This window comes from Phascolarctos cinereus, unplaced genomic scaffold, assembly GCF_003287225.1.
Source record: "Phascolarctos cinereus isolate Bilbo 61053 unplaced genomic scaffold, phaCin_HiC Scaffold_1;HRSCAF=81, whole genome shotgun sequence".
Lineage (NCBI taxonomy): Eukaryota > Metazoa > Chordata > Mammalia > Diprotodontia > Phascolarctidae > Phascolarctos > Phascolarctos cinereus.
In genome coordinates, this window is record NW_027555514.1 from 223,914,483 (window position 1) to 223,929,224 (window position 14,742).

General features: G+C 32.9%; 1 protein-coding gene across 9 annotated transcripts in view; it reads left to right on the top strand.

The window, feature by feature from the left end:
* Positions 1-12,827, top strand: part of SLC16A7 (solute carrier family 16 member 7) — a 240,717-nt gene extending 227,890 nt beyond the window's left edge. For all 9 annotated transcript variants that reach the window (XM_078146074.1, XM_020990157.2, XM_078146076.1 and 6 more), the window contains one exon: positions 266-12,827. In XM_078146074.1, the coding sequence (XP_078002200.1) occupies positions 266-537 (272 nt within the window). In that variant the 3' untranslated portion in view covers positions 538-12,827. The remainder of the gene's footprint in view (positions 1-265) is intronic.
* The last annotated feature ends 1,915 nt before the right edge of the window (positions 12,828-14,742 follow it).

A 14,742-nucleotide genomic window follows, 5' to 3' on the forward strand; every position in this document is an offset into this window, starting at 1 on the left:
ATGTAGAGCATCTTTGCCCTGTGAAGATGTATGAAAGAATTTCTACATTAAAGTATCATCATTTCTTAGTATTAGTTCAAATTGACTATATCCATATAAAGGATGTTCTAAAAATCTTAGTGCATTTGAAATTTTAAGCTTTAAACCTGCACATTAAAACTTCCAGGGCACCCAGTATTTATAGCTGCAAAAAACTTGAATTTGAAAGTGTTGCAATTTTCAAATTAGTCTTTATCTCGTCTCACACATATTCTTTGTGTTTCAGGTAAACTGGTGGATGAAACTGGAGAATATAAGTACATGTATTTTTGCTGCGGGGTGATTGTGACTATAGCTAGTATATGGCTGTTCGTTGGCAATGCTATCAACTATAAGATGTTGGCAAAGGAAAAAATGTTAGAAGAAGAAAAGCAGAAAGCCCTAAACCATGCTGACTCCAAGGAAGTAGAGCCTTTGACCAATAACGAAAATGATGAAGTTTCTGTCCAAGCTACCAAAGTACTTGATGATCCCTCAGAAAGAGAAACAAATATTTAATGGGAATCATCACTCAGATATCAATGTTTCCAACTTCCTTTAAAACATAAGGCAGTTTTTTTTTTTAGTTATAATGATCAGCCATAGTTATTGTTGGAGATAGAATTTTGTTCAACGACAAGATTCTAATCTGTTTGCTATTGATGGGTTTTTTTATGATTGTGGTGGTGGTAAGATTTTTTGTTGTTGTTGAGTTGCGAATATGCAAAGGAGTCCAGTCTCAACCATGATTCTGAACTCTGGGCGTTAGATATTGATTTAAAGTCTTCCAGTGACAAGTGAACTTGGTCACAAATACAGAAGTAAATTCTCATTACTACATTATCTGCTTCATATGCTACAGGAAAATATTTGTCTGAACCCTCAGGATGATATTTATTCCTATGGATCTCTCCATTTCACAGTGTTTGTTTGTTTGTTTGTTTGTTTAATGCTTGACAAAAAGAATGGAATCAACTAAAGGGAGTAAAAGAATGCTACAAAGAGTATTGAGGATAAAACCAACACCAGACCTATGTACAATACAACCAATAACATACTATTTGTGGGATTTTTGTTTGTTTAAATTACAGTATGCCCAGGGGGACAAAATGGATGTATTATTTTTACATTAGCCTTTACAGTACGATGTTAAATCAGGAGATTAAATGAGTAGGTCTTTATTCTAAATGCAATTAATGACTAAATGATAGTGTGTGTGTGTGTGTGTGTGTGTGTGTGTGTGTGTGTGTGTGTATATATATATGTATATATATATATATATATATATATATATATAAAGTAAACTTTGTGAAAACTGATGAAACTGATACGCTAAAACCATTATCTTTGAGGCCATATGATTAATCCAAATATTTCTTGTGTCAGTTGATTGAATATGACCTAAAGAAACAAATTTTATTTTTGAAGATTTTTAGTCATTAAAATATCCTAGATAAAGGAATCAGAAGGGACAGGGAGTCAAGGAAAGTGGTTAGGAATCACCTAAAGTAATACATTTAAAACAGGTTTAGGTCTATAATGACAAGAAGTAGCAATTAGGGATTTCTGCTGAATATATTAGTAATCTCAAGTTAGAGTTTTATTTTTGTTTTCTGACAGTCCATTGATGTTATATAGTATAACCAGCTGGCCCTCTTGTTGACAGACATTTATTGAGTCTAAATTATGACTTTCCCCTATACCTGGAAGAAGTGCCTGCATTGAAGGTGAGCAATCTGATTGGCTCTACTGTGGGTCCAGTCCAGTGGGTCTTCCCAGTGTCCTGGGCACACAGGTAGCTAACCTAAAATGCCTCAACATGATAGTACCGGAAAATTCAAATCCTGTAGCCAATCACACTCGGACAACTTATGGAGGCAACTGAGTGAAACAGTGTCAAGTTGGGTTCTGACCATTTCAGCTCTCCCATTTTTACTTTATAGTTATAGCATGGAATATAATGATGAGAAGCTTGTGTTGCTGCTTTTCAAATTTAGGGACCAGTTTCTCATCTTTGAACCCTTGTAGGATTTCTGGAACTCTATAACACCATTTTAAGGAAAATCAGATATTAACCGTATTCTTTCAAAGTCTCAAATTAAAAAAATAACATTTTAAATTAGAAAACATTAATAATCTGACAATTTCAGTTGTAAATATTAACTTCTATAGATTTGAATTTTAGTATTATAATTAATAAAATATTTTGTTTTCTTACTGCGATGAAATCACCTGAATGATGTCAAATGGAATTTTCTTTCTTGCTGCTGTTTTTTTTCCCTTTCTTTCTTTCTTGCACTAAGGGAAGGTAGCTCTTCTGATAGACAGTAGGAGAACACGTATCAATCCTTTTGAAATTGTAAACAGTGAGGATCTGATTCATAAAATATTTATGTACTGTTTATCCAAGATACTTATACATGTTTAGAAAGATATGTGAAATTTCACATTTCATTTACCTTTCGCCTTTTAAAAATAACATGTAAAAGTGTTAGAATACCAAAAAAAAAGTTTAAGTAGAACAAAATGTGCCAATATCACAGGTAAACAAATCAGGGAAAATTTGGCAACTACAGGAGTGTATTTAAGTGAGTTGTGTCTGATCCTGATGCTTAATTTAGCTATTTTCATAGATTTATATTTTTATATTTTACTCTGATTTGTCATAACAGGGCAGAATCACAAATTGTATTTCCCCTCTCTAGACTTAAACACCTTTTCTAGAAACAAACAAACAAACAAAAAACACACCTAATTCTTAATCTTTGAAGATATATGATTAAAATAATATGGATCTTAAGCCTCATGTATAGGAACTAAATAACCCCAAAGTATGGGATCCTCATCTTTCCTATCAGCTGAAGGTGGCCTCTGTTGCAGTGGCCTAAATTTTCATTGCTCCTTTTTTTCTCTCACCAAATGAAAGGAGCAACTTCTTAGAATCTGCTCCCACTGATTAGTTTCTGGTTAAGCTGACGTTCTATCGCTTGTTGGTTTTAGTCATTGATTCCCAGTTCCTAGTACTGTTTTTGTTTTTAAACTTTGTTTTTCAAATGAGAAACAGAATATAACTATTGCCCAACAGATGGGCTTGCAAAAACTCTTAGAGTGGCACACTTGAACTGTACAACAGTACAAATATGCACATATAATCCCCACTCACAATTGTAATGGGGGTTAAAACTGAACACACTTGAAATAGTGGTGTAGATATACCCACTGGGGCCAGACCTGTGCTAGGGTAGCCCAAAGTTTTTCCATCAGGATTTGATTTGTTTTATTTGATTTCTAGTCTAGTTATTGCCTCTGTCAGAATCTTACCAAGATGAATGAAGAATTTAAGCCAAGGGTATTCATCATAATATGTCTCATGAGAGGGCACATGTAAGATTTTATATAAATGGAGCAATACATGTTAGACAAAGTTCTCCCCTATTTTGAAGGTTGTGTAAGCTTCAACTCTGCCGAATAGCATGTGAAATGAACTACTTAAATTCTCTTTGAGTCCCATTTTAGCATTATTCTGAAAGCTTCTGATGCTATGTTATAAGAACAAAAGGTCATAAACCAGAAACATAGATGATTTCTGTTTATGCAATCTCTTTGCACCAAGTAGGAGAATTATGTGCTATGGAATTTCCAGAGTTGCTATGGAAAGGAGTTTCATTTTTTAGGCTTGGAAAAAATGTGAAAGAATTTAGTTCCATATCTATGTTTTCATGAATAACCCTTTTACCACACACAAACCTCCCCTTAATGATGTGCTGTATTTTTCTTGCTCCCCCCTCCCCAAATATGGCACAAATGAACTACTGTCAGCTGAATTGTAAGACAAGAACTTTGTGTCTTTTTATCTGGTTGCACTGATCAATCCATTGGGTATGCTCCTGCCCAATCCTTTTTGTGACCCACAGCACAAATTTGAGACAGGTAGTCAAGACTGCAATATAGAAAGAAATGTCTTTTCCCCCCTTCTGTTTAAAGCTAATTGGTTCACAAACTTTACCTCAGCATCATGTTCTTTCTGAGCCCATATACCCATATACCTGACTTTAAACACCTTCAAAATAGTGATATGCTTAAGCTGTTTATGTTAATCATGTTATAAACCCATTTCACTTATGAATATCTGAATAAGCAACATTGCTTCAGTGAAACTATGGAAAACACCATGAGAATTTAAGTATAGGAAAAGTTTATGGCAATTTCCCTATTTAAAGAAATATGTCTTCTCTAGGAACATCAAGAATAAAATCCCAGAGCAGCTATAAGAAAAAAAAATGCTATAAAAATTGATCATAGCATTAGGCTCACTGCATTAGGCATTGCAGTCTGAGTACAAGAGAATTTAGTCCTCATGTGGACCAAACCACAGGGTATCTAAACCTAATGATAGGTTAAAATTGAATGGAAGCCATTTAATTACACAGCAAAGAATGATTAGCAAACATGTGCCCCAAATGCCCCACATTTCTGCAATAATTTATATTATGTTTTTACTCAGAAGTTTGCTGGAAACTAGATTTGCTGTAACCCAAACATATCATTTCTAATTGCTAGCGTTTCTAGGAAATGCAAATGTTCCTGCCCCAGTCTCCAAATAATGCTAATGATGAAAAAATAGCCATGTCATTTTTTATGTAACTCCTTTTTCCTCATTAATAATAATGACTTGTATTTACTTAACTTAAGCATCATAAATTTCCCTGGGGCTGGGTTTAGAAGAAAATGTTATTAATTTTTATGATTATCTAATTCTCAATATTAATGGCAAATAGCTCATTAGCTGTTTGTTGTAATGCAAAAAAATAAAATCTGCTCATTAAAGAATGTGTTATCTTCTATGCCAAGTTGTGCTGATAAGCTCCATGTTTGGTGCTCTTTCTAGCAACAAACATAACAGGAAAAGGATATGTGATTTAGGCAATTTAATTCATGTTTCTGGGATACATGAGTTTTCAATAGTTGTGCACAATTTATCCCTTATGCCGCAGCTCAGTTTTCATGTTCTCTTTAGAATGTATCTATCTCTCTCTTTTTAAAAATTTGCTTCACTGAAACTGAAAATTTCATTTGTCGTTGTCTTGTTAACTTTATGTAAACATTAGAGCTCAAAAGGGACCTTAAACATTGTCCAGTTCTGCCTCTACCCTCCAAATTTCAGATAAAAAAAACAAAAACAAAAACTCAGGCTTAGATTTATGACATGACTTGCTTAAAATAATATAGCTAATTTAATGACAGACTCAGGACTAGAACCTCTAATTCCTGAATCTCTCTTCCCAATAGCCTATCCTGGCTCCAGGGTATTAAAAAAGTCACTGTACCCCTGCCCTTGTGGTTTAAAATACTATTAAAATACTTAAAATAATGTTCTATGGCTTGTCTGTTCATAGGACTTGCTGTTGTTTCTATTACAGTATTTTCCTCAAACTAATATATAATTTTATACTTAGGGTCAAAAAAAATCACCTATAAAAGAATACAATTCAGTGAATGTTTTAATTCAACAAATATTTATTAAGTACACACTATATACAGAATAATGTATTAAGGTATAATTACATGTAGTAGTATCATTGAGACATGGAGTAGTTCAATTTCAATTCTGTTTCAGTGAATTTTTATTAAACACTTAGCATATATGTGGAGCTCTGGAGCTGCAAAGACAAAAATGAAAGTAGACTTTGTTAAGAAAGTTATTTTCTATTGGGTGATAGCGATGAAATTGTCTGCTGAAGTAATGTTTTTACCTTAAGCACACAATTTCAAGTATGTTTATACCAAAGAGACAGTGGCATATCCATGCAGTAACCTCGTCCCTCTCCTCTTTCATCTTTCATCTTTTTTTTTAAACATTTAGATGGAAATTGTCTCCAATTTTAAGGACAAGTATGATCCCTAATGGTCTGAAGATGGGAAGTGGGAGATCAGTGTGAAGGCTGAAAACTCCAATTAGAGAAGCCATATAAAAATATTATGTCATTTACCAAAGTAAAAATTTACTTTAATTGATAAAATTTGAAAATTGAGTCCCAAACTATATCTTTCTACTTTTCTTTCCTAACCTAACCAACTGTCTGAATGTTTTTAAACTTTACATTGTTTAATTTAGAGGTATTGTGTTGAAGATGTTTTCCTTAGTTACAGATGTAACTACTTTTATTCAAGCATCAGGGTTGTTGAATTTATTTTGACACTCTACTGAAACTTTACTTCACTAGTTAATTGTTAATACAAAGAATGCTATGCTGTTTAAAATGGGGTCAAGTTAGAATGTGAATGAAAAAGTCCCTGCTTTTCACCAGTGCATCTGAATGTCCTCAGGTAGGAAAAAGCTATCAAAGACAGCCTAAAGTATGGTCTGTTAATAATATCATGTCCTGGAACTCTTTGCCTCTAATAGAAGTTATTTTCAAATTTGATAAAAAATGTTTTGGTACATTTGAAAATTTTTCATTAGTTAAATTTTTTTTTCCTATGAGATGAAATGCTTGTAATCTGGATGTCTTTTTAACAATTTTTTCAGAGGGCAATTTGTACCCATTCAGTTTTTACTATGATAGGTTCTCATTGCTGTTTAAGTATCCAATATTTTCCCCTCTGGCTAAAAGATTTTGCTGTTCTTTTGTGGTGAAATATTGGCGATAAAAGTAACCTCAGACCATATAAATGAGACAAGAATCCCTTCTATTATATACCCTAGGAGCGGAAATCCAGCTTGTATATTTTCAGAAAGACCTATATAGAGAGAGAAGATGCTCCCTTCTTTGATAGTTCATTGCACTTTGGGTTAGTTCAAATAGTTAGGAAATAATTCCTTACATTAAGTCTAAATCAGTTTGTTTTTTACTACTTCCACTCTTTGTCCCTAGTGCTGTTCTCTGAAGTCAAACAAAGTAAATCTTATCTCTTGTCCCCATGATAACCCTTCAAATCTTGGAAAACGGCTATTGTTCCCTTTACAGTGTTTCCTGAGGTGGGAGGGGTAATGTTTTCTAGTACCCAAAATGTTTTTAAGCTAATATGTAACTTTTTTTAACATATTTTTCTATCTATATGTACCATATATATTATGGAAATCTTATAAATTCATAGAATGAATTTTCCTCTAGTTAATTTGCCTCTTTTTGTTTGCTTTGTATAAGAGGAAAAAAACTCACATATGGTAAAACTCAGTTAATAATTAATAAGCTTTTGCATGAATATGCTTTTCTCTAAAGATATATTGTCCCAATTCAGTATTTTTTATATAGCAGAAACAAGTTTGCCTCAATGGACACAGACACACACACATATATGTACACATATATACATATATATGCATATACACAAATATACATACATACATATATTTATTTTCCTCTATTAAAATGTGGAAGCCACAATTTTAAAATAAGTGACTTACATTGCATATGAACTTTTTTTTTCTCCATGGCCAACATTCTTTTTTCTACTTAAAAGGTGCAAATGTTGATTTTTCATGATAAATGCTGTCTTCATTATCTGGAGCCTATGGAAGTAGTAAAACATATTCTTAGTATGTATGTTATCACATACCATTTAACTGAGATGAGAAAAACATAATCCTGGAAACACAGACTGCTTTGCAAATTTTTGACTTCATAGAGGAGGACATTATATTGATTCATATATAGGTTGTTAGTAAGTAAAGACTGTACTCTTAGCATGAGGTCTCTGGAAGGGGAAAAAAAAGAATACTTAGGCATACTCTGAATAAAATATTGGTTACAGGCCTCATTAATACTTTCTACAAAGTATAGGAAAGAAGACTGGTCTATATTTGGACCAATATAATTTTCCTTCAAATAATGAATTGTATTTCCTGAAATAATCCCTAACCACAATCCTTAAACTGTTTTTCACTATCACCTGTCTATTTCTCTTGTTCTCTGTTTTGGCCTCTGTTTTGCTCTTTCTCTCTCTCATTTTGTCTGTTTCTTTCTGCCATTCAAAGGAGCAGATCAGCTGAGACAGTAGAAGAACATCACCAAGGATTGCTTATAAAGCAATGGGTATTTTCCAATGTAAGGAATATTTTTCCTACTCCTATGTAAGAAGCTAATCCTGGGAACATTTTAGAAATTAGAATTAGGACAAGCTTCTTTTCTCATGTAACACAGTTATAAAAAGACAGATAAAATGGTGAATGGAAGAGGTTCTGAAAAAACAAAAACAAAACTTTGTCTTTGACTTTTTTAGTTCCCTCAGATAAAATGGATGCTGTTCCTAAATAAACAGGTAAACTAGCTAACGAAACTTAGAACTGTAGTGCATTTAATATAGCAACAATTCTAACTTTTGGTTTACATTCAAAAATGTGTACCTATAATATTATATACATAGATAGCCTATTCAAAGTCTCATATCCTTAAGTGGTTCAGCCTATTCAAACATGTATATAGAAATATAGCATAATATCACATATCTGGATTGGGAAGAATCAGACATAATACAGATATTAAAAATCTGGATAATCTTCCAAGGTACATTAATACCTTATCTCTAAGAGTTCTATGGACTCTATTAGTAGACACATTGGGATTGTCTAGTGTATGTATAGAACTCCAAAGGGATAACCATTTTTCCCTAACAAAGAACCTGTGGAAATCCCCAAGCACATTCTGAAGGTCTAAAGATAAGATAAAGTGACACTGTATGTGTCATTTGAGAGCTCTCAAAAATTTCACAAGGTGAGAGAATCCCAACACTAAGTCATCTAATTTCAGACACACTATGTGCATTTTAAAAAATCCCTTTACTTAGTATATTTAAGTGAAATGTCTGCTTAGAGGATCCCCAGTGACTTTTTAAATTTAATTTCTTTCCTGCTATTTTGTAGCAGAAAACTAAAAATAACCAAAAAAAAAACCAATGAAGATGATTTTGCTAAAAGTATTATTAATTAAAAATCATCACTATTCACTTTATGAACTTGCTGATGGAATAATGTCTACTATCAGGATTGGGCTCATCTCAGGATCTAAGATAGAATGTAATACGTGTAAAGTAGAGGGCTAAAGAAAAAATAAAAAAAATAATTCAGAAAGAGGTCACTTAACTTAAATCTTTATTGCTTACTAGTAATTTGTCAATATCTAATTTTCTACTCTTTTAACTTCCTCTGTAAGTCAAAGCCCAATTGAAAATGTTGAAAGTTAAAAAAAAAGATGTTGAATTTTGACTTAGCTGCTCCCAGAATCTGCAAAACTAGCTCCTTTTGTCCTTAAGGAAGTATACCCACCCCCAGCTTCACAATAGGTGCTTTGTCGTGAAGCTTGCCCACTGTCCTTGTGATAGCTTGGTATACAGGAAAGGCCATGATGGTCTAGGGTCATAGGATCTGGGTTCCAATGCCAGCTTTGCCATTTCCTCATCTATAAAATGAAAGAATTAGATTAAGACCTCTGTATTCATTCTAGTCTATAATGATCCTTGTCTTCCTGAGAGAAAAATGTGATTGTAAAATCATCTCTTTCTGGAGCAAAGTGGGAGAGTAGATGTCATCAGGAAAATTCCTGTGACTATGCATTGTTTTCTCTGGTAGGGTACCTGCTTTGCTTAGAGAGACATTCAAGTTTGGCTTAGTGGAAAGAACATTGAACTTGGAGTACAAAAACATGAGTTCTAGTCCCTGCTTTTCCTTGTACATAGTAGGTGCTCTGTGAATGCTAGTTCTTCTTCTTATTGTTGTTGTTACCTAGGTTAAGGACCTTAGGCAAATTACTTCACTTTTGGGAGTTCGGTTTCTGCTTTATAAAATGAAGAGCATGGTTTAGATGATCTCTTTCAGCTACGGAATTTTGAAACTAAAAAATTAAAGTTGACCTCATGGTTCTTGGATGATGGAGTATCCACTATACAAAAATTTCTTAACAATTTTTTTTATGAGCATACATTTAAATGTGCACACATGACAAAAAATATATATGTATGTGTGTATGTGTATACATATATAATTAAATGTGCATGAGAGGCATGTCTTCCTCAAGGTAATTAAATGAGTCATGTTAGTTACTATTGAATTCATTTTATAGATAGTCTTTATGGGACAAACATTTACAATTCAACAAATGGTTATGAAACATATTCTGGGGACAAGGCACTGTGCTAGGCAATGGGGGAAAAGGTTAAAAAAAAAACCCCTCAGTTCTCAAGCATTTAATAAACTAATTCAGGAGAAGGGAGAATGCACAGAAATAATTACTACATCAGCTCAAATGTGATAAGATGTCTAGACAAAATTACATATAAAAATATAGTGACATATATAGATAGCTCTAGACATTTATGGAAAATCACTGTGTTTGGGCTCAGATGTTTTCATTTCTCATTGACAATTTGTTAATATAATTTGTGCCTTAACTTCCATGTTTTCTGTAAGTATACCAAATAGCAACCATTGTTCTATAGTGGCTCATCTACTTTGCCCAGAAAGAAAGCACCTGTTCTGTTCTTGTTTGTTAGAAAAAGAGAATTGCTAAAGCAAAACATAAAAGTGGTATTCAGAATAGGCAACATGTTAACCAGATGTGAGTTCAGAAGGGTGGCCTCAGAACTCAAACCAGGTATAAAGTTTTACCTCCTGCCTTAACCTTTCATCCTAGAAGAGGTGGAAGGAACAGTCCTTATCCATTATTATTTACCATAAGATTTAGATCTGAAAGGAATTGTTTACTCTTGTTTAAATCGAAATATCCCATCAGCACAACAGAGAATGATTATTTTAAACCAAAGTCTTGATAAAACATTTCCTGGTGAAGGTCACTCTACAACATTAATGAACTCATGCCTCAGCACCTTTCCCACCAAGCTTTTCTTCCCTAAACATTTCCTGACATGTAGAAAGTGGATTCAAGGTCCCTAATTCATGATCATTATTTTACCACGAAAAACTCCTCAGCAATAAGAGATATATGGCTAACATTTATAGAAAAAAAATTGGGGGGGGGATTAGATTCAGAATATTCCTTGTACTTAATTTTTCCCCCTAAGTTGGATTATTCCTAATGACTTAATCCATGTAGTTTAAACAAAAATATAGAGGACTTTTGTTGCTAGGGTTTTCCAACATCTTAATTGCTCATCATTGAAAAAAACTAATCAGATGGTCATGTGACCAATCAATTTCAATTGAATGAAATAGCCAGAAGTACTGTTTTGCTGGGAAAGTAGCCAAGAATTGATCAAGTTATATAGATTTACCTGGTCTGTCATGGATTTGTATCCTTTTAAACTATTTTTTTCCCCTCAAATAAATGATCAGAGTAGATTATCTCTCCTTTAGCCTCATTGCCTGTTATAGTTTATGATGGAAATAAAAGTTTCCCTTTCCTCCACCTTCCTACAGTTGAATGTATTTTAAGTCCCATTATTTGTGTCATTGGAGAAATATATTTTTATTTGTTCCTAGAATTTTTATATGTACATAATAGTTTCTGCATTTAGTAAATAAAAGATGAAAAAGATCTGCCAAAAAAAGAATGAATTTTTTATAGTAACATATTTTATTATTTAACTAAAATTATTGCCATTTGATTTCTATTAGGAATACACTTCATTCAGAGAACTACAATGTCATATTTCACTGGTCTCTTATTATACATAATTCTGTTCAACATGTCCTAAACCTCTTACTTATATAATGGAAAGAGGATCACCATGATGATGTGGAAGATTTGAATCTCAGTTCTGACTCAGCCCTGACACTTACTATCTGTGTGACCTTGAGCAAATTTCTTTACTTCTAAGAGGCTGTTTGTTCATCTGGAAAATGAGGATAATAATATTTGCACTACTTATCTCACAGGGTTGTTGAGAGAAAAGTGCTTTATAAACTGTAAACTGCTATATAATTATGTTGTTACGTATTCCTGAGCAACCTTTTCCTTAAGCAATTATTATAAGAATGTTGTACCTTTGCTCACTGAACTTACCCTTGCAGGACAATAATTTGTAGACATTGATATTTTAGAAAATCCCATTTGACATAGTTCAGGTTTATTCAATGTTTACTTTGAATCTATGTATAGTTTGGGCAATCTCAAGGCTAAAGACAGACTGAATGTCTTACAAGAGAGGGAACACCTACCTAAATCCAGAGATGTGATCATCACTAGCTGATTGGCCATAAGAGGTATTCTTTTCTTATATCACAATTCACAAAGGAAAAGGCAAGAAAGTGTTATGATCTCTGTTCATGGAGGCAATATCCACACTGATGAAATCATGGGTCCCCAAAGTGTGGGCAGAAGGTGTATGCTCTGCATGGAATTTACAATGTCTTTTCAGATGCCTTTAGAAGATATCAATAGTATTCAATTATATCCAGGCAGGAGGTACATTAGGGAAATTGTGTGGTCAATTTCCAAAGTAATACATAGTTAGCTTTTATAAGACTTCCTCTACTCCTTAGCTCATATTCTACTCTGAAATTCCTCATTTCTCTATCCTGTCAGCCAAATATGCTATGCAAATATTGAAATATGAAGTAGCTATGCTTGATAATACATTTAGAATTACTGCTAATTTTATTTGCTAAATTATCAGTGCTTTATTTTAGCTTATGCTAGAGAAATTTTGACAATCATTTGACTAACTAAGGGTGCTACTCATTTTCCCAAATCTTGACTTTAATAATAAACTCTTTATCTGCAGAAATTTATTTTTGTAATGCACTAAGCCTATTGCCTTGCCTTTTTTGCATATTGTTAACACTGTATATGTTTTTTTGCATACTACTATATTGTACTTTCTTTGATTGCTTATTAAATCCTATTGCAAGCCTGTGTTGGTGTTTAAGATGGTGTTTATGCATTATATATATATATATATATATATATACATATATATATTTATATATTAAGACAATTATCTCTTAGGTTATTCAATTAAGATGAAAGCCCCACATTAAGTTTCTGAAATGAAGTCACTACTGTCTTTTTCTAAAAGACCTTTAAAGAGAAATTATGATATACCATGTCAAGTAAGTATGCAACATGTAAGGATATTTCTCTTTTGTCTGAATGAGTCCATGAGTTAGACACTTCCAGCTTCTGCATATATATATAAAAAATACATGTATATATACATATATATACATATATGTGTGCGAACGAATCCATGCATGTGTATGTACAATGTTCGCATATGTGAACATATACATATATGTGTGTGTATATGTTTATGTATACACACATGCATATGTACATATGTATAGATCTTTATTTGGTCTGATTACTTGGGTTAAAACAAAGACTCAGGTGTCCAGGAATTTTACAGATATGTACTATATAGTACAAATATAATATTTATAGTGTTTGCCACATATTCTAGTTCTTGCTTATGTAGTACTTTTTTCTCCAATTCTGTTATACAAGCTTGTGTTCTCTCTTCAACTAGATGACAACTAGGTCTTGATCAGTGCATATAATTAATCCCCTGAATGTGTTGCATTATTTTAATTCACACTACGTCTTTCCATTGAGTTGGAACCAATTGCTATATGTTGCATACTAATAAGCTTCAAATTGTTCAAATTCAAATGTATGCTACACTTTATGGGTTGTGTTATTTTTACTAATGAAGACTTAGCTGCATTTCTTTGAGGGCAGATTTTTTTTTTTTAGTTTCTTGAATCTCTTACAGATATAGTGGCTTCCATGATGCCACAATAGAAGCATAAGAATATTCTTCAGAAAAATCCATATCCTCAGGAGACACTCACTTGTTGAAGGGCATAGGGAGGAAAATAATTTCATAATTTTTACACAAAGCCTTTTTTTGTTTATTAAAGCTACAAAATTATTTAAAACTCTTAAATAATATAATGTATATTTATATAACAATTTAAGATATGTAAAGTATTTCAGAAGATAGTAGATTTAAAGCTGAAAAGAATATTAGAGGCCATCAAATTCAAATCCTGCCTTAGAAACTTCCTGACTGTGTGACCAGACACAAGTCCTTTGATCTCTCTTACTCTCAGTTACCTCATCTGCAAAATGGGGATAATATTAGCACCCTACTCACAGAACTGTTGTGAGGATTAAATGAGATCATGTAAAGTATGTAAACTATATAAATACATGCTAATTAATATGATATAATTATAATGCGAATACAATATTATTAATATAATATTACTCTATACAATATATTTATAAACTATATAAATACTAACAATGATGCAACTAGTGATGATGATGATGATGATGATAGTGATACCAATGTCCAACCCCTTCATTTTACAGATTAGGAAACTAAGCACATAGAGATTAGGTGACATGCCTGGGATCACAATGCTAGTGACAGAGGTGGGATATATGATAAGCCAATTCACAAACATTTATTATTAGTGGCAACATGATGCAATGAATGAGAGCTGGTGTTAGGATAGAGACGTACATACTGGTACAGTTCCCCACTCTGATAAACTGACTGTCTGACCCTAAGTAAGTTGTTACTTCTCAGTATCCACAGGCAATTCTCTAAGACTACAAATGAAAGAAATGGCTAATCTACATTGGGTGAGGGAGATCCCTAACCAGGGAGCTCCTTGCACATTTGAAATTACATGTCTAGATTAAAAATAATGATGATGATGATGATAATAACGGTAACAATAATATTAACAACCACAACACATTTTCTGTGTGTGGAGCACTGTGACTGTGGTAGATTATGAGAGAGACAGAAAATTTA